The 26,696-nt window shown below is 43.7% G+C and overlaps 2 protein-coding genes across 13 annotated transcripts in view; one reads left to right on the top strand and one right to left on the bottom strand.

The window, feature by feature from the left end:
• Nucleotides 1-25,671, top strand: part of BCAR3 (BCAR3 adaptor protein, NSP family member) — a 140,907-nt gene extending 115,236 nt beyond the window's left edge. For 7 of the 8 annotated variants that reach the window (XM_019479037.2, XM_019479044.2, XM_019479040.2 and 4 more), the window contains 9 exons: nt 1,030-1,158; nt 2,488-2,930; nt 4,353-4,453; nt 6,478-7,130; nt 13,507-13,622; nt 15,759-15,930; nt 17,151-17,262; nt 19,164-19,376; nt 21,586-22,253. In XM_019479037.2, the coding sequence (XP_019334582.1) occupies nt 1,030-1,158; nt 2,488-2,930; nt 4,353-4,453; nt 6,478-7,130; nt 13,507-13,622; nt 15,759-15,930; nt 17,151-17,262; nt 19,164-19,376; nt 21,586-21,773 (2,127 nt within the window). In that variant the 3' untranslated portion in view covers nt 21,774-22,253. Of the gene's footprint in view, nt 1-1,029; nt 1,159-2,487; nt 2,931-4,352; nt 4,454-6,477; nt 7,131-13,506; nt 13,623-15,758; nt 15,931-17,150; nt 17,263-19,163; nt 19,377-21,585; nt 22,254-25,582 lie in introns of those variants that run through there. The other variant, XM_019479038.2, reaches the window with a different exon arrangement.
• FNBP1L (formin binding protein 1 like) overlaps nt 23,081-26,696 on the bottom strand; it is a 97,658-nt gene continuing 94,042 nt past the window's right edge. For 4 of the 5 annotated variants that reach the window (XM_019479049.2, XM_019479046.2, XM_059728061.1 and 1 more), the window contains one exon: nt 23,081-26,688. In XM_019479049.2, coding sequence (XP_019334594.1) covers nt 26,510-26,688 — 179 coding nt within the window. In that variant the 3' untranslated portion in view covers nt 23,081-26,509. The remainder of the gene's footprint in view (nt 26,689-26,696) is intronic. The other variant, XM_019479047.2, reaches the window with a different exon arrangement.

Genomic DNA, 26,696 nt, shown 5'->3' with positions numbered 1-26,696 from the left:
AATAAGAGCAGCTCCAAGAGCCACTCTAATTAAAGCTTCCGGAGTGTCATGTGTACCGGTGTCCCCATGCTGAAAAATGGTGGCAGGAGCACTTTAACTGCAGCTCGCTGAACAAGCTTTAGTTAAAGCGTCCCCACCACCATTTTTCAGTGCAGGGATGCTGATACATGTGAAGCTGGAGTCTGCTGGAGCACAGTAATTACCACACTTAAGCAATTAATCAAGTCCGCTTTGACAAACTGTAGTTACAGAGCTTTGGAGCCGCCTTGCTGCGCATGTATAGGTGCCTTTAGTGAATCACCAAAGTCTCGCTCCTGAGAAGGACCAAGGAATCTCTGATAGATATGGTCCAAGAAAGGCAAATTCTTCTGGGAGCAGAGGGCTATGAGGATCAATATGCTCACTACTTAATACAAGTGGATTCCCTCAATAGATCCCATATGTATTATGGGGTGCAAGGATTCCCCTGTGAGTCATGGAGGTGCACAGAGATTTTGCTTGCTTTCAGTAAAGGAAGAGGAGAATGACCAGAAAACATTGAATTCAATTAGTGTGAATTTCCTCTTATAATGAAGGTTTTTTAAGGAGGGAAAGACCTTTAACAAGATACACATTTCACATGCAGCAGAGCTACCGAATCAGTACCCCCATCCAGTTGGTATAAGTCCTGCTATGTTCAAAATATTCTTACTAGGGATGGGGCAACCCTATTCAACTGTGCTCGCCACACGTGGAATTCTTCTGGAGAAGATGCAGTGGCCAAGTGACTCAGCAGTTGCATTATCTTGGTGCACAAATGGGATATTTATGATGCACTGTATGCAAAGTGTAATCATTACACATCTTTCCTGTGACGCAGCCTTTGCAAATATTGCTTAGAGATCAAAGCCAAGCCAGCTGGCTAAATGTAGAGCCCAGTTTCCAATGGCTGGTGCAGTGGGTGACACATGGGATGAAAATTTGACTGAGATATAATGCTTATCACTAAGCTTGGCACTGTTGACCTTTTCTTTTATATCTTTATTGTAGTTCTCTAAGGAGAGGCAGATTATGGACATTACCCCGGAAAAGCTAAAGAAAGAGCTAGAAGAAGAGCTGCAGTTAAGCAGTGAAGACTTGCGAAGCCATGCCTGGTACCACGGGCGCATTCCTCGGCAGGTACGTTCTCCCTGGGGCTTCCCTTCATAGACAGGTCTGTTGGTTTTCATGTACAGACAGACAGACTAACATGGGAATATTACATGTAGAGTCTCTGTGAGATCATTAGTTCAAGAGAAACTGAATGCCTTTTAGTGTGTAAACTAGGCAAGGTCTGATACAGTATTTACTTAGCATGCCTTGGTGTGAAACAGGAGTGAGGAAAGCAATAGGCAGGTCACAGAGCTGTTAATCCATATACCTTCACAAACAAACAAGTTACAAGTACGCCTCTGTGATGTGTGTGTGAAAGGCTGTATTCTGTCCCGTGTTCTGATAGCAACTTTGTTTTGGCTCCATGTGATTAAGCAACATGGAAAATGTTCCTTTTAAACTTTTTCCTGAGTTGGGAATTAAACAGGGTAGTTTTATTTTGAGCCCTATCAAAATAGAATATTTGTTGGTTTATAAAGCAGTCATTATTTTGGCTCTTTCCCACTAAAACATCATGATTTCCCCCTGCTGGCTCACAATGGAAATGCATCTGGCAGATACAGTTGGAATTGTGATGCTTCCTGCTGGTAGCAGCATGAGTGGTGAAAGGCAGGTGGAGTAGCCAGTTTTGTGGTTTAAGATTAATTAATCCTTGCCAAATGGAAATGCCCAGCTCAGTTCATAAAGGAACAGGGCCATTTGAACTCCCAAATAGATACTGAATTTTAAAAAATGGACCCAAACCTATTTTATAAAGCAGCTGATTGTATCACTTTAAATCACTTGTGATAACTAAATGGTGAATTCTGACCACTTGCAGTAATAACCTCCTAGCTGGTGCATGTATATGATGGAAAAGCTATGTTATTTCCTGCCACCGGTGTTCTGGGTGATATCATTCCCCTTCACAGATTTGTTTCCTTTGACAAGCTGAAGGGTGGATGCCTACAAACATTATGGATGCCCTGTTAGGCCCATAGACCCTGTCCTAGAATCTCCTTGCAGAGACCTGCTGTGAAGGATTATGTAATGGCCCCTGAAACTTTGAAGGAGACAGAACTGGGGAGGGCAACATTCTGCCCCATTTTCTGCCCCACAAATAACTGACTTCTTTGTAGTGAGAGTAAGCACAGGCACAGGAGGGCAGTGAGAAGGAAATGGGCTGCTTGGCCAAGTTGGACCTTGGTGCAGCTGCCTGGCCAGGTTGGACCTTCCCAGGCTGGATTCAGTCTCTTCCTGCATAGGATTTGACCCACAAGCCACAGGTTGCTAACCCCCTGGATAAAGGGATCTTGCTGATGTGATGCTGGTCAAGGGTGATTTTGAGTATGTTCTTTTTCTTTTCTTTTCTCTAAGGTGGCAGAAAGTCTAGTTCAGAGAGATGGTGACTTCTTGATTCGGGACTCTCTCTCCAGTCCTGGCAACTTTGTTCTCACCTGTCAGTGGAAAAACATTTCTCAGCATTTCAAAATCAACAGGACAGTCGTGAGACTCAGTGAAGCCTACTGCCGTGTTCAATATCAGTTTGAACTTGAAAGTTTTGACAGCATCCCTGGGTTAGTTAGGTATCACGTGGGGAACCGCAAACCAATATCAAAGCAGAGTGGAGCAATTATTTTTCAGCCTATTAACCGGACTGTACCACTGAGGTGTCTAGAGGAGAAGTATGGAGTATCTCCAGTCCGACAAAGAGAATGCAGCATCTCAGAAGGAAAATCAGAGGCTGCAAAAAGACTGAGCCTCAATGTATGCGGTGTGCAATCCCGGGAGCATAGTTTAACCAGAGGAAACCTTTTAAGGTACTTTCTGTTTCCTTCTACCACTACCCTATAAGGGAAATCAAGGAAGGGGCTGTCTTGCTTCCATAGATGTTAGTGAGAGTTTTGTGTTCAGTGTTAGTGGAGAAGGGACCAGGGCTCAACACAGTTTCATAGCAAGTCATTTTTAAAGGCCTAATCCAGATACACCAAAGTATCAAAGAGATTTCTGTTAATTTCAGTGGGATTTGGACCAGGCCTTACACAAGCAGTAACTGTAATGAGTTTTAGTGTAGCTGTCTGCATTTGTACATTGCATTTGTACACTGCACTCAAATACCCTGACATTAATTAAGGTAAGAATTAATATGCTGATGTTCTGATGAATATGAATGAATTATTCAGATTTTGAAAATCTTTTTGGAAAAATATGATTCAGGTGTGATTCACTTCCCCATTGGGCTCTGCAGTTCTGATTCTCTTCTCTCTCATACTGATGTAAGTCAGAAAGAACTCCTGAGAAGTCAGTGATCTCAGAATCAGACCTTGCTAGCACAGCGCAGTGTTGGAACAAAAAACGAAAATAGTAAAATACATTGAAGGAGCAAAGTAAAACTTTGCTGTTGCTCCTAAGCCAAGCTCTTTTTCTTATTCAGCTGCTATGATGGAAATGCCAGCAATGAGACAAAGTGAGATGGAATAAGCAAAGGTTCAGTAACACAATTGACTCTGAATCTTTGTTCCTCCTTACCGCCCTGTCCAGGCATTGCATGGAAAAGTCAAAACACTCAAATGAAAAAAAACCCATAATAAGTATAATTAAGAAATTGCAAATCATTGTCACAATGCAGTTTGTAGATGCTTTTAATTCTGTGTGAAAACTTCACGTGAACTGAGTAAACTATTTATGCAGAGCCTTTAAATAACTTTATTCTTCACATGATTTCCCTGGGAGTACCAGGGAATATTTTCTTTGTGTATCTATGTAGGAAAATATAAAATGAAAGCATGCATATTCACTGCCTAGTGGTTGAACTATAGGCGAAATGGAAGACCAGAGTAGTGAGACCTTTCTTGCTAGAAAATGGGCTCTCAGTCTGAGAGTTGAGACCTCCTAATAGAGACTATGCTTATGATCGACTACGATCTTTCAGTATGCAGGAGATGGATCAGAGCCTTGGTGAGGTAAAGAATGGGCCTTGCCCTGTGTATAGTTACCAGAAAAAATTCTGTGCAGAGAAATTTCTCTCAACACTGAACACTGTAGGCAAGAGCCTCTCCCGTGCTACAACCCCTTTGTGCTACTGCAACATAAAGAAGACTTTAAGCTTTTAAGCTGCCCTTAAAGGGAAAAGAAAGATTGCTCCCCTTCCCCTCCCCCCAGTTTTTGGCCCTGTTGCAACTGGTAAGAATTGTGCTACACTTTAACAATATGGCTGTGTTGGGTTTTTTTTCCCATCCTAGAAACAAAGAAAAAAGTGGTAGCCAGCCAGCGAGTTTGGACCATGTCCAGGAGAAGAGATTCCCACTGAAGGCTCACCAGTCAGAAAGCTACCTGCCAATTGGTATGTATGTGGTGAAGTTTCTAATAACTACGCAGAAGATGCATGTTTTAGGTTGTTGGTTTCTTTGCCAGATGCTATAAAGTTCCAGAAGGTGAAAATTCAGTCTCCTGGGAGAGAGGGGTGAGTGTAGGAGTCCTGTGATACAGTTGCTATTTGGTAGTTCTTTGGTGGTTCATATAAATTGTTGATAGTTTAATTTTATCTGCTATTACAACTACTAGAACCAGGCTGTATTTATAAGGGCACTTGTCAGCTTGGTGGCTTGGCACTAGTGAATAAGTTTCCATATCCCAAAAAGAACTATTGTGCTTGGCACTAATTGGCACCACCTTGACGGTATCTTCTTACCCTTCCAGGTCTTGCAAGAATGTCATCAGTTTCACTGACACTGCTCTGGCCCTGGCTTACTGAGTGGCAGGAGTGGAGCTGATGAAATCCTAGCAGGTTTCATACTGTTGCCCAAGTAAACTATACTCATCTGCAGCTAATGCATCTGGTACTCCTTTGCCCTCTTCTGTATACTCCCAACTATTAGGAGAGAGGAAGTGTGATGACCAAAAGTTCTGCTCTGTTTATCTCCCTTTCTTACTCCTCTGTCTTCCTATATCACAACCTCACTGCTGCTGCTCTAGTTGTCCCCACCCCCCAACTATATCCCCTTTTCCCTTAGCTTTCCTGAGCAACAGCAGTGTCACATGTATGAGAATGTGATCAGTTCCACTTCTCTGCCCTCACTGAGAAAAGACATGTGGACACTTCCCCAGATGCCAGTTGCTTTTCTTTTTCTTTCCCAAGCAGCACCCCAAGGGAATTGTCCCCAAAAGCACAAATACTGATTTGGTTTCCAAGACTGTCATCTTGAACTTTTCTTGAGCAGTAAATCCATGGGAGGAAAAATTTAAAATCCATAGCATCCCTTGTAAATAGATTTATTAAGACAGGAGTTCTCCAACACCTCCATAGGGAACCACATCATAACAGAAAATTCTCATGAACATCTCTCTGTCCTTTCTACCCATAAATATGATTGCACAAACTGCCTCCCCTTCCATTCATAACTGAGCCAATTACCATCCTAATTAGAGGAAATAAATTACAGTAGCAGTAGCCTGAAATATAAAATTAGGCAGGTAGTTCATATGGCTTTATAAAGTGGTGGTGATGATAGTGACAAAGCCTAAAAGCTCTGTCAGGAGCAAGGTCACATTGTTGTAGGTGCCTGGCAGAAATATTACTGGAGTCAATTGCCGCTCTGGAGATCTTACAGTCTAGCTAGCTGTAATGCAGTATAGCAGCTGGAAATAAGAATTAAAGCCAGTGTGATGTGCCCAGTTAGCTCTCTGCAGACGACAACTGTTCTGTGGATCACCCTTTGGGAACTTCTGACTTCAATCCAATCAGAGTCCAATCCTGCATTGAGTCCTCTGTTTGATATCAGTGGGAGGTTTGTGTGTGAACTACAGGATGAGTTTATAGGAAATATTACAGTACAGGCATGTGCTTCTCCAGCTATTAACATCCCTGATGTTATTTTTTTATACCTTGCTATGTGTCCAAAATCCACTTTGAGGAACTTGTTCTTTCATCTCTAACTTGTCTTCCTAGAAATGATGCATATGGTCTTTGTGTGGTGCAGCTAGAAGTTTCCATTTTTGTATAGCAGATCAGATTACAAACAAACTCCTATTCCAAGCCATGGAGATTTTCCAGCTCTGACTATATGGTCCATGTATGCTGTGGGGAGCTGGGTTATTGTCAGAGTTACCACAGACTGACATTACAGTGCAGCTGCTCTGTGTGTTTGGGATTTTGGGAGGATCTGCAAATAAGTAGAATTTGCTGCCTAGCACATCCCTAAAAATACATGTTGGTGGCACAGAATGAAGAACTGACATGATCTGAAACATGTTGCCCAGTAAGTAACAGCAAAGTAGATCTACCTCAGGAATTGTATGTATTGTGCCTTGGATTGCTTTATTGTCATTAAAAGTGCTGGATTTTCTGTTTCTGTTTTTCATCTGCAGGTTCAAGGCATCCATCTCAGGTACCTGAAACAGGTACAGGTTCATGTCCAAATTCCCCTATTTCCCCATTCAGAACAGGCAGTGAACCTACTCTGAGCCCCACAGTTGTCCAGAGAGTTGCCTCAGACTCTCAAGCAGGAGAAGCACTTAGAGGCTCAGACAGCCAGCTCTGTCCCAAGCCTCCACCTAAACCCAGCAAAGTGCCCTTGCTGAAGCCACCGCAGTCTCCTTTAGCTTGGCACAGTTCAGAGGCACACTACTGTGAACTAAACCCTGCCACTCCCATGGATTGTGGAGCAGCAAAACAACCTTCATGTCAGAAGAGCAGCTACGTGGAACATCTGACAGCTAAAGAGAATGGAGCCCTTTCATTCAGGAACTCTGAGACCAATTACCTGATCCTGGAGGATGATGCATCACAGAGGTCTATGGATCCATTAGCAGCGCAGAATGCGATGGCTGAGGAGGGAAGCATGTATGTAGCACCTGTTCTTGAGACGGTCTCTAGTTTTAAACCAAATGATTTTGAATCCAAGCTTCTTCCTCTGGAAAACAAGCCACTTGAAACATCAATGCTAAAGAGAGTCAAGGAACTATTCACCAACAATGATCCAAAGATTATTGCACAGCACATACTTAGAATGGACTGCAAGGTAATTTTTTTTCTTATTAAAAACCAAATAATTGTAAAGGGAAAAGAATTTTTCTGCATCTCTCTGTGCACTTTGTCAGCTTGAGTTGTCTGGGTTGGTTTTTTTTAAGGGATTTGGAAGAATTAAAGAGAAATCTGAAAATATTAATTTGTTGTTAGGGACTTACTAAGAGGTAGCCTGGAATACATTATCCCCTTAGATAGGGGTTGGCAACCTACAGCTTGTGAGCCATATCCAGTCCTCCCTGCTGCTCTCTTGTGTCTGTGCTTACTCTCGCAGAGGGGCCAAGTAGCTGCAGTGAGAGTAAGCACAGGTGGCTTGAGCTATGGGGGGAAGGATTTATATCTCCCACTTGGGGGATGAATCACAAGCTCTGGCCTATGGGTACAAAAAGTTGCCAACCCCTGCTTTAGAAGAATGATTTAAAGTTTATCTCTAGACCAAAAACCATAGCTGGCCTGGTTTTGAAGCCCATGTTTTCCACTGTTTCACACATTTGATATCACATCATTTGTTGTCCATTCACAACTCAGTATTTCTTCTGTAAGTAAAATTGAGGTTGGCAGAAAGAGTATTTGGACTGAAACAATGAATGCCATGATGGTAAGAAAGAGAACCAGTCATGACTCTTGCTTCCAGGAACATTTGTTTGGTCATTTCCTGGAAGGCATGCAGATCCTATAATGGTGTGCATGGCATAGAGCAGAACAGAATGTAGGGTGACTTGTTCTTTGAATCCTTGTTTGGATCTTCATCCTCTCTTTGGGCCTTAACTGAGAGGTATTGGAAAGCAGCTGCCAAAGCTTCTGAGCCAGCTCCCTCCCAACATGCCTTTTGTACCCTCTAGTGTACTGCTAAATTAGCATCAGAAGCATGGAGTATTTTTATAGTGCTGGCTTCTTTCTACTGGCAAATCATTGGGAGCAGCTATTCCAGACTCAGCATTGCGGACAAGGAAGAGAAGAAAGTAAGCCAAGGACAAAGCAGCTCTTTTTCTAGTAATAGTTCAAAACAAAGGGGACATAAAAACCTAATTGGATGCTTAGCTGCTTGATAGGAATGGATGTGGGTCCTGTCCATGTTATGGAACAGCACTGGGCGGAGAGAGGGAAGGGAGACAGAGAGAAAGTGACCATCTAGTGCTCTTTAATTATGGATCTGGCCCATTACAATTCATGTTCTCATTCCATCATCTGCGATTCAAATGGCACTCTGCACATGGTTTAAATGGTGTTTTTTTCTTCTGCCATCAGCTCAATTACTCTCATTTAAATGCTCATCCTGCAGCTCTTACATAGTCATTGGAACAGAATGTATATTCAGTGATCATACTAGCCAGCCTCTCACTCTGTTGTGGAAGGAATGAAAAGCCTTCCCAGTTCCACTCCTCACTATTAGGAATGCTTTGCTCTGAAAGCATAATCAGGATGGAAATTAATTTTAAAAAGCTATTGAAAGTCAGAGGAGGGATCATGCATCATAGTGATTTCATAACAGCACATTTGCACATTCACATTGTGACTCAGTGGATAAACTCAGCAGATCAGTTAATCTAGAAGGTAATTTTAGGGACTTTATTAGTGAGATAAGGTCTGGTTTCCAGTACTATTAAAGAAGCACACACCACCTGAGCAGCATCCACAGAGCAGTGATGGCTCCTCCTGAGAAACTAATGGGTGACTAGCATTTTGTCATCATAATTCAAAATAAACCCTTCTCTTCAGTGACTGCAGTCAAACTTGCCTGCTAAAGATCCACAAGATTTGTCTCATCTGCTAGTCACAGAGCATGAGATTTAGGAGAGCACAGGTCAGTTCTAAGGAAATGTTTTGCTGCCCAGGGATATGACAAGGACTTACTTAGCCTGTGGTTTGTAGTAGCTTTAAATAAAAACATGTTTCGAGTGCTCTTTCTCTGGGACTCATGTAGGGAGCCAGGTTGACAAATGGTGAGTATTAGCACTGTGGGCCATAAAAATGATAAGGTGGAGCAGCAGTGATGTAGAGGCTACTGAGTAATGACAGATTAACCTGCATATTACACCAAAAGGAGAGAGACCGAGTGTGGCTGCCCCCCAACAGCAGGCTGCTGCTGGTACTGCTGCTGTGCTCACTACTATTGCCCAGTCCCAGTGGACTTGGTGAACCAGACTGAGTACCTGTTGGCAGGGTTTTCTTCTGTAGTGGTAGTACTGGCTGATCTCCCCTAAGCCCTTCTCACCACTCTGCCCCACCTTCCTCTCACACTGGCAGAATGGCCTGGGAAACTTCCACTGAGGAGCTTCAATAGTGGAGCCCTGTACAGGAGAAACATTTGGCTGCTTCACAGCGGGTCTAACACCAACTGCCCTTATTGGACCTGTATTACTATCAGAATCTCAGGAAAACATTACATACTCCAAAGCTGTCTTCTCCCACTACTGCAGATTGATTTTTAGCATTTGGAACTGAAGACAACTTCAGTACTAACCAGAATGGCTATAATCTGCCTGTCAAAGTGGGTGTTGAATTCCCTTAACCATTTCTCTGTGAATAGCAAATTTTAGTCACTGCAGTTAGCCCATCAGAATAAATGCTGCATACATACATCACGGAACATGAAACGAATCATAACAGTGGCAAGAGATGCTTCTTGCTTATGGCTAACACTTCAAAGCTCCCAGGAGTTTCTCATTCAGGCAGTATGAACATCAGATTAATTAAAGTGCCACTTGAAACAACAGTGCCAACAACAATCCAGTAGTGAAACTAGGGATGGGTGAGAAAGGCATTCGTGATGACGTAGGAGGGGCACCAGAATTATCCCCCAGCCCTGTGCAGTCTGTGCCCCAGCAGCTAGAGCAGCCCCACAGTATTGCTGTGGGGTGCATGGACACTGGGCTGTCCTGCTTCAAGAGCAAGAACCAGTGCAGGCAGAGCACAGCAGCAGCAACAGCTGGGGGCTGTTTTGGGTAAGACTTCTGCACCCCCACCCCTGGTCTCCCATAGGGTTTATCCAGGGTACAAAGCCTGCTTGTTACACCACTGCAGCAGTCTAGGACAAATTCATAAAAGGGCATAAGCTCTGCAGTACTTGCAGCATTGGACTTCCAGGCCCCTATGTCCCTAATGGAATTCACAGCCCCATGTTTATGCACCCAGGCTCCCTACACAGCACGTGGAGTTAAGCACCTACAGATGAAATCCATAAAATCACTGTACTGAGGGACCAGCACGTCTACACCCCTAGTTATGATAAACAGCTGTCCCTAAACTCCACACTTTCCTGGGATTTGGACATCATAATATGGGAGGAGCTTCTGTCTGCTAGGGATTTGTAGCCCTGAGCCCTCCCTTGAAGTTGGAGCTGGCAAAACGTTTCTCACCAGACATAGCTGGAGGAGAAAGCGGTGACAGTGCCCGCTCAACAGTCCCCCAATAGATTCAGTAGCCCAGTGATGAGCACATGTTCCCAAAGTGTGAGAGACCTGCTTTCAGTTCCTGCCTCAGAGAATTGGAATCAGCATCTCCTGCATGTCTTGACTAAGGTCCAAGTTCATCAGTGTTGAAGAAGGGTCAGGTCTTTGCCCAATCTGTTCTTGTTGTGTGCGTGTTCTTTTAGATGTAATGTGTGTACTCTGTGGTAACCCCTGCCTACCACATGCCCTACAGAATTCTTATGCTTCTTGTACATAAAGGAATGAAGCATTTAGTCCTTGCATCTTGGCCAGCCCCCCTACTTATTTTTGTATGATTAATTCATAGATTCATAGATTCATAGATGTTAGGGTTGGAAGGGACCTCAATAGATCATCGAGTCCGACCCCCTGCATAAGCAGGAAAGAGTGCTGGGTCTAGATGACCCCAGCTAGATACTCATCTAACCTCCTCTTGAAGACCCCCAGGGTAGGGGAGAGCACCACCTCCCTTGGGAGCCCGTTCCAGACCTTGGCCACTCGAACTGTGAAGAAGTTCTTCCTAATGTCCAATCTAAATCTGCTCTCTGCTAGCTTGTGGCCATTATTTCTTGTAACCCCCGGGGGCGCCTTGGTGAATAAATACTCACCAATTCCCTTCTGTGCCCCCGTGATGAACTTATAGGCAGCCACAAGGTCGCCTCTCAACCTTCTCTTGCGGAGGCTGAAAAGGTCCAGTTTCTCCAGTCTATCCTCATAGGGCTTGGTCTGCAGGCCCTTGACCATACGAGTTGCCCTTCGCTGTACCCTCTCCAGGTTATCCGCATCCTTCTTGAAGTGTGGCGCCCAGAATTGCACGCAGTACTCCAACTGCAGTCTGACCAGCGCCCTATAGAGGAGAAGTATCACCTCCCTGGACCTATTCGTCATGCATCTGCTGATGCACGATAACGTGCCATTGGCTTTTCTGATGGCTTCATCACACTGCCGACTCATGTTCATCTTGGAGTCCACTAGGACTCCAAGATCCCTTTCCACCTCTGTGCCACCCAGCAGGTCATTCCCTAGGCTGTAGGTATGCTGGACATTTTTCCTCCCTAGGTGCAGCACTTTGCATTTCTCCTTGTTGAACTGCATCCTGTTGTTTTCTGCCCACTTGTCCAACCTATCCAGTTCTGCCTGCAGCTGTTCCCTGCCCTCCGGCGTGTCCACTTCTCCCCATAGCTTTGTGTCATTTGCAAACTTGGACAGAGTACATTTGACTCCCTCGTCCAAGTCACTGATGAAGACATTAAAGAGTATCGGTCCAAGGACTGAGCCCTGCGGGACCCCACTGCCCACACCCTTCCAGGTCGAGACCGACCCATCCACCACGACTCTTTGGGTGCGACCCTCTAGCCAATTCGCCACCCACCGGACTCTGTAGTCATCCAAGTCACAGCCTCTTAACTTGTTCACCAGTATGGGGTGGGATACCATATCGAAGGCCTTCCTGAAGTCTTAAGTCTACGACATCCACCCCTCCTCCTGTGTCAGGCGTTTCGTAACCTGGTCATAGAAAGAGACTAGATTGGTCAGGCACGATCTGCCTGCCACAAACCCGTGCTGGTTTCCCCTCAGCATAATTTGTCCTGCCGGGCTCTCACAAATGTGAGCCTTGATAATTTTTTCAAAGACTTTACCAAGGATGGAGGTGAGACTGACTGGCCTATAGTTACCCGGGTCCTCCTTCCTCCCCTTCTTGAAAAAGGGGACCACGTTAGCCCTTTTCCAGTCCTCCGGGACTTGGCCCGTGCGCCACGAGCATTCGAATATTCCCGCCAGTGGCTCTGCAATGATGTCGGCCAGTGCCTTCAGCACCCTCGGATGGAGCTCATCTGGACCTGCCGACTTAAAGGCATCCAGTTCTTCCAAGTGACTCTGCACCACCTCAGGGTCTACGCATGGAAGTCTGGCACCTTGCTGCTGCCTCTCTACAACCCCAGTGAGAGACTTGTCGTGCCCCTCACTTAGGAACACTGAGGCAAAGAACACATTGAGGAGTTCAGCCTTGTCCCCCCTGTCCGTCACCAATTGTTTCTGCCCATTTAGCAGGGGTCCTATTCCTCCCTGGGCCTTCCTTTTACTCCCAATATATCTAAAAAACAATTTCTTGTTGTCTTTTACTTGGGTTGCCATCCTCAGCTCCATGGTAGCTTTGGCCCGCCTAACTGCCTCCCTACAAGCACGAGCAGAGGAGGTATATTCATCTTTAGTGATCTCACCCTGTTTCCACTTTTTATGTGCTCCCCTTTTGGCCCTTAGGCTGCCCTGGATTTCTCTGGTCAGCCATGGAAGCCTCCTGGCCCCTTTCCCTATTTTGCCTCGTTTGGGGATCGTCTTGCTTTGTGCCCGAAGGATCGTTTCCTTAAGGCACAGCCACCCTTCTTGGGCTCCCATCCCTTCAAAACTCCTACTCTGCAGTGCGTCCTTGACTAATTGCCTGAGTGCATTGAGATCAGCTTTCCTAAAGTCTAGCACTTTCACCCTACTAGTTACCTTACCCACTCGACGTCTTATGTTGAATTCTATTATTAGGTGATCACTGTCTCCCAAATGGCTACCGATCTGGAGGTCTCCTATCATGTCATCCCCTGTTGCCAATACCAGATCCAGTATGGCATTCCCCCTAGTGGGACCATGCACCTCCTGTGTCAGGTGGAGGTCCTGTACACAGGTTAGAAACCTGCGTGAGCGATGGGACCTTGCTGTCTGTGTCTCCCAGCAGATGTCTGGGTAGTTTAGTTTGATTTGCATAGGCAAAAAGTTTTGAGGTTCTAGGTCCTTGTGTGTGCTGCTTTTAGCACATCTCTGGTTGATTAAGCTATTTTAAATGACTCTGTGTTAGTGGTCTGGTGACACAGAAGTGGTAATAACTGTATAAATGGCTCTGTCATAAGTCAACTTCCTGAATCTACGTGTGCAAATGTATATGCTTGGCAGGTTGCTAGGATACTGGAGGTCTCAGAAGAGATGAGAAGGATCATGGGTGTGAGCTCAGGTCTGGAACTCATTACATTGCCGTATGGACACCAACTGCGTCTGGACCTAATTGAAAGGTAAATGTTCCCATTACTTTGCACTTTGCTTCTACCACAGTTAAATGGAGGATCATTCTTTCCCGAGTCTTGCTGTGCCTTTTTTATATCTCCGGGTAGAGCATCCCCTCAAAACTTTCCAAAATTCATGTATACTGAATTGAGATCCATTGAATAACAACTCATTGGGACACTGAGCTGCAGGGGCCTAACAAGCTCTTTCAGTGCACAGGGCCAGGGGGGATATGTGCTGACTACTGGAGAGTGTGTATGGGGAGGTGGGGGGGTATGTTACTGCCTGGGTCCTGCTCACATGAGCGGCAGCTGCTATTACTGTTGCTCATCTCTTAGCAACATGAGATTGGGCTGCTGCTGCTGCTGAGGTGCACTCAGTGGCATGGGTTTCCTGGGACTGCTCCTGGTGCTCTGTTTACTCCCACCCCTGGGGGACAGGACCGCACCTCTCCTGGCAAAGCCTCCCAGCTGGGGCCTCATTTCATCCCCCTCCAGATGCACAGCTGGGCATAGGGCTGCACCTACTTGGCTCTGCACCTGCTGCAGGAAAGAGTCCTGGTGCCTCCTGTAAGCCAGTGCTCAGGGCTGGTGCCCCTCTGGCCCTCCCCGGCTACGCTACTGCTAAGTTCTAGCACAGCTGTGTGGGTAGAGGAGCTCTTGGGCTACACTGAGCAACACCATGGTGGGAGGGAAAGCCCGGTGTTTGAGGGCCTGATCTTCAGAAATGCTCAACACCCTCAACTCTCATGAGGGACTGCAGGGGTTCTGATCCTCTTTGGACACAGAAGGGTGAAGGGTTGTTGGAGGAGAGAGTTATCCAAGAGGCCTTTCAAGAACTTGGCAAGAGGCCTCAAAGGAACTTCATCCATAACATCTTCCTACTGCCTCCACCCTTGATTCCTAGCCTTTTGTCTGCACAGACTTCAGCAGTTTGCTGAATTTTGGACCAAAAGGGATTATTTCAGGAATTCACCTGAATTGGGTGGGGAGGGAAGGTGGAATGAGACTGAGGCAGTTCATCCATGTGGCATCCTGTCTTTCATAACAAAAAAGGGCAGTGACATAGAGACAGGACAAAACTTAGCTACAGACCTGGCACAAAGGGAACTTTGCACTATAAACATATACAGAAGAAGCATTGGATCACTTTGTAATACAGAGGGTAAGCTAGCAAGACTACTGAGGCTGAAGCAAGAAGCCCTAGAAAACAGAGAGCACAATCCTGCATTCGCAGGCAGATACAGAAGGTTGCTGCAAAGTCAGACTTGATTTAATTCCCCAAATGCGCCACAAGCCAAAATCTGAGGTCCACTATCAGAAATAAAGAAGTGACTTAGATATGGAGAGAGACTCAAGAGAAGCTCTGCAGCCTGATCACAACACAAATTTCTCTCTAGAGCCAGGTCCTGCTGGCCTCTGAAGAGGTGTTTGGGCTCCACTGAGATTGTAACTTGAAGCGTTTAGCACAACTCGTACGGCTCCCTGGTCACTCTTCACCTATTGAATGGAACATTTTGTGTGCAGCAAAATCACCACGTGCTGGAGTGAGAGAGCCCTAAATTGTGTTGCAAACACTCAGATTGCAGAGAGTGAAAGGGTTTGTAATGTTTGGCTGGGACGATACCTCTGTTTGCCATCCTCTTTAATGGGCAAGCGAGGGTTTCCCAGATAATGCTGGGATCACTGGTGGTTTTGTTTTTGCAGTAGAGAGGTAGTCATGTTAGGTACTTGTCAAGAGACTGCCTGCCTAACTGCCATGGCTGACTGCTTCCCTAACTGCAGAGGGAAGAACATCCTTTGACAGTTGGCCCTACTGGCGCAGCAAACCCCACCCCACGCCTACTATCCAGTGAGACGCTCAGGGGACCCAAAATGCAGCACTGCAAAAGTTTAGGCTTTGCAGTGTGAGTAGACTCATTATCTTGTAGCCTCAAAAGTGCAGCCTGTTAATATGATATAAGACGGCAGCTGTCCCTGAGAGCAGCTTTGTCTGTAATAGTCGCATAGACTTCCTTTGGGCCAGCAAGGTCTTTTAATGTTGCCTTTGATTTGATTTTCTCTGCTACTGTGTGATTGTTGACCTAGCATTATTATCAGTCATCAATAGGTCACTGTATCTGTGACTGGCTTGCTTTCCTCCAGGCATAACACCATGGCCATAGGAATAGCTGTGGATATTTTGGGCTGCACAGGAAACTTAGAAGAGAGAGCTGCAACACTGAACAGGATCATCCAGGTAGCCGTGGAGCTGAAGGATGTTCTGGGGGATTTGTACGCATTCTCTGCTATTATGAAAGCGCTGGAAATGCCACAGGTAAAGAAAATGTTCCTTTGCTGTTCAGTGATTCCTGCTTAGCTCAGCAATTTCAGGTCCTCACACAAGTGCTTTGAGACAACACGGGTAGGCACTGACAAGCACATTCCCACGCAGCCAGACAGAAAGAAGAGCCAAGACTCAAGTCATTATGAGCTCAACAGCACTTTGAATCGCAACAGAACACTGTATGTTCTGATGCCAGAACAAGCTGAAAACTTGCTTTCTAGAACAAGGCCCCATTCTAAAGCAGTGCCTGTGTGATGGTGCAGAAGAAACAGTTCGATACTATTTAAAAGACAAGTGAATAATGAGATAAACAATTGCTTTTTGAAGTTACGGATGGTCTGCCTCTTCTGAATAGATCTTCCTCTGCGATCCTTCAGTGTCTTGATGGTTGTTTGAAATGATCACTTTGATAACAAGGGACCAGAACGTTGAGCAACTAGCACTAGCAAGGAACAGTCTGTAAAGTCCAAAAGAAACTGAAGTATTTTGAATACAGCTAAGAATATTTATCTGAACAAAGTTGTACAATCATGTGAGCCAACTGGGGGAGAGTTTTTGTATCTGATCCTTGAATAAGAGCTTTGGAGGGAGAAAAGACTTATAATAAGTGGTTTCCCTAACAGGAAGTTGCATTCCTTTGTGTACAAATGGGCATTGTACAGTAATTACTTACTTGTCAATCCAGTTCTTCAAGAACAATAAATGCATTCCTCCCCACACACACACTTTTCAAACTCATCTGGGGATCCAGTTTAAATCACACATGAGGGAACCATCTTTTTGCCCTCCTGCCAAAATACTCAGTTTAAAGTGTACTACTAGCTAAGGAGAGTGGACGGCTTTCTTGGTGTGGTGCCAGGAATGCTGCTTTTGTTTTCTGAGTCGGAGAAATCCTTCACCTGTGTTTGGTCCAATGGTGATTTGAACATTGTCCTAGAAGATCATAAAGGGAACAGAACAGGATGTTTTCCTTCTGCCAAAGGAACACGCAGTCATCTTGCTTAAATACCAGGACATCTTATTCCATGGCATCAAGAAATCAATGACTGCCAGGATCTGGAAAATAAACTTTTCTTAGGCTCCAACAACACAGGATTTCCCATTGTGATACTTTCCAGTGAAATCTCTTGTCTGCCAGCGGCCAGAGAGTTGCTTTAAATATAAACTGTTGTGAAATCAGAATTTGATCCTTTCTTTTTTTGTCTGAGCAGATCTCCAGGTTGGAACAAACCTGGACGACACTACGGCACCACTACACCCAAATGGCTATTACTTATGAAAAGCAGCTGAAACCATTCAGCAAAGCCTTGCACGAAGGAAAGGGTGAGTGCAGTACCTGGACTGCAGGCAGGCACACGTGACACTGGCCTGCCACAGTTATGTTCAGGAAAAAATCCAGTTAAATCAGATGAAGACAAATGACAGCATTTTTATTACATTTTTTTCTGAGCTTTTGACTTGCTCCCTCTCTACCTTGATATAGTGATGGACGTAGAATATAGTGAAGTCATTTGAGTATCAACTTGCCCCGTTGGCTTGCTTATGGCTTTGCCCTGAAAGCCCACAACTCTCATTACACAAAACATCTCTTTTGCAACAGGAGTGTCTCTTGCAAATCAAGGGAAGTGATTCTTTTGCTTTATTCAGCACTGTTGAGGCCTCACGTGCAGTACTGTGTCCAGTTTTGGGCCCTACACTTCAAGAAGGATGTGGACAGATTGAAAAGAGTCCAGCAGAGAGTGACAAAAATGATTAGGGGCCTAGGGAGCATGGCTGATGAGGAAAAGCTGAAAGATTTAGGGCAATTTAGTTTGGATAAGAAAAGACTGAGGTGGGATTTGATAAGTCTTCAAATACCTGAAGGGCAGTTACAGAGAAGATGGAGATAAGGCTTTTCTCTGTAGTTACAGGGGACAGGATTAGGAGCAATGGACTCAAACTTCAGCACAAAATTCAAGTTGGAGAGTAGGAGGAGCTTTCTAACTATGAGGGTGGGCAAACATGGGAACAGGCTACCTGGAGAAATTGCAGAATCTCTGTCCCTAGAAATTTTCAAGAATATATTAGACAGACACTCAGCTGGGCTGGTTTAGTCAGGGATGATCCTGCTTTGAGCAGGGGGCTGGACTAGATGAGCTCATGAGATGCATTCCAATCCTACTTTCCTATGATCCTAAGTACAAAAAAAATTATAGGAAAGCCAGTGGGAAATGAGTGCAGAAGGGTAGCTCAGCTGTTCATCATGTACTTAAGTGACGTTGCATCATTCTGTGTGAGTGGAATGTGGCACAGAGGAAAAATAAGAGAAGTTGATTCAGGCAGCAGGCCTGGATGTCCCTTTCAGCCCTACTTCTCTGTGATTCTATGTTATGACTTCTGCAAGCAGGCCTACAGCAAGCCAACCTATGATATGCATGCACACATGAACAACACCTCTCCTGTACTGCCAGCCTCTCCTCCCTTTACTAGACCCACTCTGGAGTGCCTTGAGGGGAACAGTAAATGGCAGGACCATTCTGCTTCAGCTGGATTAGGTTGGGAAAGGACAAATCTGTGGCAAGGTCTCCCCTTCCCTCTGCCAGGATGAAAGAGCTGGGAATGGCAGACTTCGCTTCTTTTCTCTCTCCCAATGTAGTGGAGGGGAAACCAGTAGAGGAGACAAATCCTCCCATACAAGAAGGGAGATGGAGCAGAGTCTGCTGCCTTTGATAAGTCTTCTGATCCTCTTAGGTGCTCCTCCTTGCAGGAAAGCTCAGGGTTCCCAAAACTCCAAGCCAGGTGTAACTGCTTCTCCACACTTCAGATGCCACCTCCTCCATTCTTATGGCAAGCAGTCAAAAGAGGAGCTAAGATCCCCTACAACCAGGGAAAAGAGAGGGAGCATTAACCCTTCAGGCAGATGGAAGTGAGTGAGTGGAAGCTTTGCCCCTGCAGATCAGTGACAAGTCTGCTAAGATACTTAGGTGCCCAATAATTTTTGGGCTGCATGGCAGTTCCTAAGGATTCAGCAGATGGATGTGCTACATAGTTTTGCAGTATCATAGTAAAGCGTAGTTTTGTCAGTTGGGCAGGGAGGATGCTGCTTTGAGAGACTGCATCATATGAAAGAAGACAAAAATATGCTCAAAATTGTTTGGCTCTCTTAGGAAAGAATATTGCTCTATAATTAGCTGAAAATCTGCAGGATTTATGATTGTTCTGGGGGTTTTTTCCATTTGTTTCAGAGACCATGTGCTCTCCACCAAACATCGTCACAGTGCCATTGCTGATGCCTTTGGTTACCTTGATGGAGCGACAGGCTGTCACTTTTGAAGGGATGGACCTGTGGGAAAACACTGACCAAAGCTGTGAAATTATGCTCAAGCACTTAACTGCAGCCCGTAGCATAGCACAGCATGCTGACATGTACAGATTGACTGCAGAGAGGATATTGGAAGGTAAGGACATTGGCCAGAAAAAAAAGTCTTCCTGCATATTTCAATAGTTCAGCATTCCTCAGAGTGGACAGAAAATGTGTTGTGTTTTGCTCAACTAATGAAGAGCTGCTGCACAGTCTACCAAGACACTTGGCTGACTGTGACCTGAACAACAGCCATAACTGGCACGAGTATATGCCAGAAGTCGAACAATTAAAATGTAAATTAGCCAGAAATGTGCTTTTGTCCTACCTGTCCGTTCACAGTTGGATTGTTCTGGAGGATGTTTATGCTTTAGCCAATTTGTGGGACTTCAACCTACACTATGGAAAGAAAAAGTGGAGAAAGGAACATTTTCATGTTGAAACTTCCTAGAACTTGTAGGCTGCCATCTAGTCTGACCCTTGGCTCCTTTTGTACAGATGCAACCCAACGACCTTCCCCTCTTTGTATGCACGCACTTGCTTGTTCCTTCCTGGTACAGCACTGTGCATTTGCCCTTACTCAGTTTCATCCAATTTATTTCAGACATTTTTCCAATTTAGCAAGGTAATTTTGAATCCTAATCCTGTCCCCTAGTCCTGCTACTCCACCCAGCTTGGTGTCATCTACAAACTTACTAAATGTGCACTTCGTTCCATCCTCCAAGTCATTAATGAAAATACAGACCAGTACCAGACAGAACATACTCCTAGGGAAAGCTGCTTGGTTCTTCTTCCCAGTTCAAGAGCCACTGATGATAAGTTTGGGGCATAATGAATCAGCCAGGTTTCTATAGCTTGCGTATGAAGATGCTGTGGGAGACCATGTCAAAAGCCTTGCTAAAATTGAGGTACATCACCACCGATGCTCTCCCCGTTAGGGATTCTTGCTGCCTCATTAATAGCTAATAGCTAGATCAACTAAATACCTCTAAAGAAAATGATGTAAACCAGGAGTGTCAAAGACCTGGCCCACAGGCTGGATCCCACCCATGGTGCTGCCCGTGGGTCTGAGAGACCTACAGGTAGCATGTGCACCTGTGCCTGTGCACTGTGTGGTGCCTGCTCCAGCTTGTCCCAAAGCAGCCACCATGTGCAGTAGAATGTTGGAGCAGGACTGAGCCACCAGTGGTACTCACTTCAACCTCTCCAGGACACACACTAGATGCGGAACGTGGGGCTGGTCTTTTGAGTCAGGTCCAACCTGTGGACCAGCCCCATACCACTCACCTTGGCTAGTGGGCCAGATGAGTTTGACAATCCTGAAAACTCCTTTTGACTACCTCTCCTTTACCCATGGTGTAGAATTTAGGTGGATACAGACAACAGGTTAAAAAGCTGACTGAGCTGGGTAAGGGGGTCTATCCAACCATGACCATGCTTGAGGATGAAGTCACCAAATAGGGCAAAGATAATCTGCAGCCATTCATGTAATCAAAATTGACCAAGGAGGCTCAAGACCTGCAGAGGGGAGCTGCAAGAAAGGCCAGGTGGGTCAGTATGTGGAACTCCTCTGAGAGTAAAGCCCCCAACCTACTGGTAAGAGGATATGTTCCTGCAAAGTATGCCATCATTTAGGTAAGAGACAGCAGAGATACTGCCCTTTGTAGCTATTAAAGAGAGTGCTTCTATTAAGAGAGTGCTTCAAACCCCTGCCCCCCCCTCCCGGACACAATTCTAGCTATGGACATTTTGCCTGCATTGCCACTCTCCCCACCTGGGCAACTTCTTTCCCCTCCCCCCTCCAAGTCCACACTCATGCAGTTTGAGTAATAGTCACTGGTGGGTAACTGAAACCAAGCATCATCATGTGGGTGGTTGATTATACTGGCTGGTAGATTATACAGGGAAATTATAGACAGTTAAAGCAGGCAACACCCCTTGAATGCTGACATTTGTCAGAAGTTGCCACTCGTCTGACTTCATCTAAGTTTTTTATATATTTTAAAGACCAGACCATTAGGCACAAGGCCAAGAGCCAAAACTTTCCTCAGTTATCAGAATAGCCAGTGTCAATTATCTTTTCATTAACTCAGAGCCATGTATGTGTTCCTGCAGCATGGCTCACAGTAAGGGATTTTAATATTTGTCCAGCTTTTTCATAATTCCAAACTTGAAACCAATAGCATAAAAACAAGCCCAGCTTTTTAAAACATGTTGCTTTGAAGGAATGCAAGTTTAAAAATCCCTTCCTGCCAAGCACATGCCTGTTTGAGTGACACACTTCTGTCTCTTATTTTCCTCATTAGGCTTTCAACCAGATGAAGAGATGAGTGAGATCTTCAAGACAGAATTTCAAATGAGACTGCTGTGGGGCAGCAAAGGCGCACAAGTAAATCAGAGGGAGAGATACGAGAAATTCAACCAGATTTTAAATGCACTGTCTCGAAAATTAGAACCTCCTCCAGTAAAGCAGGTGGATCTATTAAATATCTAACAAACTCTTCAATAATTATCTTAAACGGTAACCTCCAAATGATCATCAGTTAATCTAAAAAAAGGTTTTTTGCTGATTTGACACTGCAAGCCTCTAGCATTCACAGGATCCCTAGGACTTGTAAATTGCACATTTATGAGTTGTTTAAAATTACTACTGATTTCTAAATGAATTATTTATTTGTTGTTAAATTTGTAACCGTGTCATTTTAATGATCCCTGAACAGTCAAACCTAACATATGGCCCTTTACAAGGTTGTTCTGAAGTTTACCAGATATCACCTTTATAAAAATGTCTATAATGTCCAGTAGTTATCACATTTGATGTTGTTTCACTTAATATTTTCAGTCATGAAACACTCTAGTGTAAATAGAAAATGATAGTAGGTATGTCATTTAAAAAATATCAGTTGTATGATATTCCTTATACAAATATGAAATTGTACATACAGTTGTGAATTAAAGTATATCTTTATGTGAACTATTATGCATAGTATCACTGCATACTATAATGAGGAATTAACAGGATCATTTTAAGGAAATATCTTTTCTCTGCTGCCACAACAGAGGATTCAAATTGCAGTGGACTAGTTAGTGATTATTCCTTCTCTAACCTCTGCCAGTGTACATTAGTTCACTTTTTCCCCACTAGCTGTCCTCACACTGAGGGGAAAAAACTGAAACCCTATCATTGGCTTAGAGACTGGGCATCCTTTCAAATACCAAAGGAGGATAATCCCTGCAGGGATTGTTTACTTACTTTTGCTAAAGACAGACAGATCGTTGCACACACATTTTCATGTGATTGGAAATCCAAAACTTGTCATTTATTCAGATGGGAAAGCCTGGGACATTGATATTCATGTTTCACATCTGTACTCACAAGTCACTCCCAATAGAGACTGAATTCCTTAAGATGGGCCCATAACCAGCTTGGTACTGTGTAACTCCTCGTGTACACCGTGCAAGTTTTCTTGTGATATGCAACATTCCAGTAGCAGTTACAGAAGGAGAACTTCAGCGGCAACTTCCACTTCATCAGTGCACTGTGGGAACTTCAAGCTAAGAGGCTAAATAGATGTTGCAGCAGCTAATTTAGTCTAATGACACCCTAAATCCACATTTAGGTCTACTGCAATTATTTCAACTTCTTGAGGAGCAAGGCACTATCCAAGCCAAGAGTAAAAGTAGCAGAATCTGGCCTGATTTGTTAATATTACTTTATTTGTCAGTTAGAGAGCTGCAGCATTAAAAAGAGGATACAAAAACATTCCTCTGAAGTTGACAAAAGACAAGAGACAAGCCATCTTAACCATGAAAAGGTTCTTTTTTTATTCCATTAAAATATTCTCAACAGAGAACACTATTTTTAAACAAAGCATTTAACATTTAAGAAATCAACATGTGCACAAAAGGATTAAAAATTACTTGAAAAATGTAAGATTCCTTAGACAATTCACGTTCAGAATAGTGATTTATAACTAGCTGCTGTGCAAGTACAAATGGTTTATTCTATCTTTAATAACCCTCGTACAGGTTGCATTATCCCTTATGAAAGCAACTTGCTTTCAAAGGAAGCAAATCCTGGTTTTAGAAAAACAAACAGTAGCATGAAAAGAACAGTTAGTCCTTTACCAGGAAGTGCTAACAATGACCTGCAAGGCTGTTAGCCAGGCAAACCTCTTTGCAGAAAAAACACAGATCACATTTCCTTTTCTTCTCTAACTTTAAAATAAAAAAGCACTAGGTTTAAAAAAAAACTACACTATGTAGTTTGTCAGTATTGAGTAATGTCACGTTATATAAATAACCCTGTATACAATATCCAAAAATCTAAACTTTAGCATTTAATAGCCCCCAAATGTAATACGCTAGGTCAGCTGTGTAATAGTGGTATACGTAACAAAGGAATTAACTGCCACACAAGTCACTCAGATTCAGTTTTACTGGTAGTACGATTTCTAATAACACTGACATATTTTTTTTAAAGAATCCAGCACTGCTGCATCCAAATATTGCTTCAAACCCCATGGAAAAACAGGATGTTTCACTATTCTTTCCCTAAACAGCAAGTGCCTGGGTTGATAAAACTTCAGCTGATACAGAGATCCCTCCCACTACCTCCCCTATCCTAATGTTACCTATTAAAATCAGATATGATACATTCTATTAATAGAATCACAAATGGGAGACAAGACAACATAAGCAGTAGGGGCTCTGCAGACAACTATATTTACACATATAAACATATCCAAATTTCAATTGTTTACAAGTAAAAGTGCACAAAGATCATTACAAAGTTTCACTCAAATTTCAACTGGTCCATACAATGAAGCATCACCTGGGAACAGACCTAGCACTGCAGTGATTAAACTGGAGTGTCATAACCCCAAATTAAGAGACAATCAAGAAGAAATTTCCTTAAAAATTATTTTAAAAACATTCATTAAAGTAAAATGAACAGATCCATGTCTTCAGTTTCAATGCATAAAATGTATGACGCACCATGTATCACATAAGGTAGAGCTCTAGAAACCACCTGCTGTGGCTACCTCAGCAGCTGCAGCACCGTGGAAGGAGTTACAGGAGGTCATACTGAGTTGAGACCCAAAGCCCTTTGTGGGATACTGTAATGGTAGTGTTGGCAATCAACAGATTTAGGCACTCTAGTTTAAGGCAGCGTCTGAATGGCAAGCAGTTGACTTCTAAAAACAGTCACTTGTCTTCTGGTGGTGAATCTCTGTGTTGTTCATGCCAGGTTTTCAGTGCTCACTATAGGTTACCGAAGTGCTGAAGATGGACCACAATTCTAGGAGCTCCTTTGACTGCACTGTCAGCTAGAGCTGAGATGTGTTCTTTTCCCCAAATCAACAACATAAATACATTTAGGTTCACATCAGTTATAATGCTGAAAAACTGGAATGTAATGATAGTTGCAGTAGGAAAGTTATAGCAGCACACATGGACACTGGGATGAAAACTTTAGTACAGGAGATATTTAAACAAAGTGGTTTTGCTACACATGAAAAAGAAGAAGATAAGCAATGGAGGAAAAAAGTTAGACTGACATGCCTGAGAACTCTAGACATGCAGGAGGAGGTTAGGGCGAGCACGGAGGTGGCATATGCAGACACTGACAAATGACAGGGTCTTGAATGACTACCAATTATAATGGGGCTGGAAAAGAAGACAGCTGAGGCAATAAACTGTAACAAACTGGTGAACAGTTTGTACAACTTTCAGTACTTAGGACCACGATCTGGTTGCCTTAGTTTATACTGTTGTAATGGAGTCCTATTTTGCTGCAGAAATTTAAGAATTTGTAACAGGTCCTTAGCTACATATGGCAATGCTGAGAATGTTAGTGAATAAATGTATGTCTGCATGCACTCATGCAACTAGCTTTCCCCTTCTCATGGTGCCTCCCAGCCTAATGCCCTCCCCAAAAGCAGCTGCATGTAACCTCCTTCAACATCTCGCCCATTTTCTCAGAAACCCGCTTCAGGAACCTGCAGTCCAAGAGGAAAAAGAAAAGAACAGAGTTACTGAAGGTCTTTGGAAGACAGAGAGGTGCTCACTTCTAACTGGCCTTCCCAAATGGCTATAGATTCAACCTTGCATTTAATTCCTGAAGAATTAACCACATTTGATAGCAAGCAACAGCTTTCCAGGTTTTTTTCCCCCAACAGAATTTCCAGCATAGCCAGTTTTCTAGTACCCAAATAGTGCAAGTTAACTTCCAGTCCAGGTTCATTTAACATTAAGTGAGGAAATGGATGTACAACTAAACTTTGAATATTTAATCCATAGGTAATGAAGTCTGAAGCCTAGCTATGGATACCAAGCCCCTTGTACTGGGAGTCTAGAACATTTGTCACAACTCAAAAGCAGGTACTTGCCAAAGAAGAGGCCAGAGAATGCAATGGAAAAAACACGTTTTGTGGCATTTTAACACTGTTGTAACCTCAAAAGTATTTCCAGTTCTAAGCAGTGTTATTAAATGCACAATAATTTTGGTCCAGTACCATTGGAAGAAAACAAAAGAAGCAAGATAACATACATACATGGGTAATTAAAGAGAACACAGAAAATACAGAGAATCTTCCTGAGTGCAAGTTTATCTTTGAGAATCAGAATGTTGATTTCCTTATGCAATGAAAGCTGCCAAAATATTTACAAAGCAAGGAAAAAATATGAACGTTTTCAGTAACTGAACTCAGTTGTTAGAATGCTCTTGTTTGTCTTTTAAGAGTTTTCAGCTATCCACGTAGCACAGTTAAAGCTGCTGATGAAGGAATGCTGAGAGTCTAAAGAGGCTTTATAGAAATTGCACCTTGGGGAGTGGGTTATTGTCTGGTATACTGTCAGACAGACAGAATTTTAAATTACTTGCTGGAGTAAATGAAAATTAAGATCAGATTTAAGATAAAAATCATTAAAAATACAGTGACCTAATCAATAGGTCAGATTCAATGATTTATGAAAGATGACTGCTAAAAGCAGATAAATACAAGGCAAATGGCACTGGTCAAATTTGCAGACCCAATGAATGAAAAAACTCCCCCTTCCTTCCCCCTTTTCCCCAAGTTTTACTACTGGCTAACTCTGAAAAAAAATTAAGTGGAACTCATAAAGAGAACAGAGCACTTATGCCTTTGGAAAGCCTAATACTTCCATGAAACTGTGATTCAGTGTTTTCCCTCTGGGATGTACAGCTGTAAACTGCGAGTGTAGTGTTTAGATATAGGTTACTGCACCTTTGCTACTTTTCTCTAGAGTTACATCTATGTATGATGTTGGCACATAGCCTTCCTCTCCGTTCTGTCTTCGAGCTCTTGTCCATCCATCTCCTTTATCCTCCTCAATAACATATAAAACTTCCCCTTCTTTCATTGCCAGGGTGCCTTCATTGTGACCTGAGAAA

Source organism: Alligator mississippiensis, chromosome 5 (genome assembly GCF_030867095.1).
Source record: "Alligator mississippiensis isolate rAllMis1 chromosome 5, rAllMis1, whole genome shotgun sequence".
Lineage (NCBI taxonomy): Eukaryota > Metazoa > Chordata > Crocodylia > Alligatoridae > Alligator > Alligator mississippiensis.
Note: the sequence above shows the minus strand (reverse complement) of the source record. Positions and strands in the feature narration are given on the sequence as shown.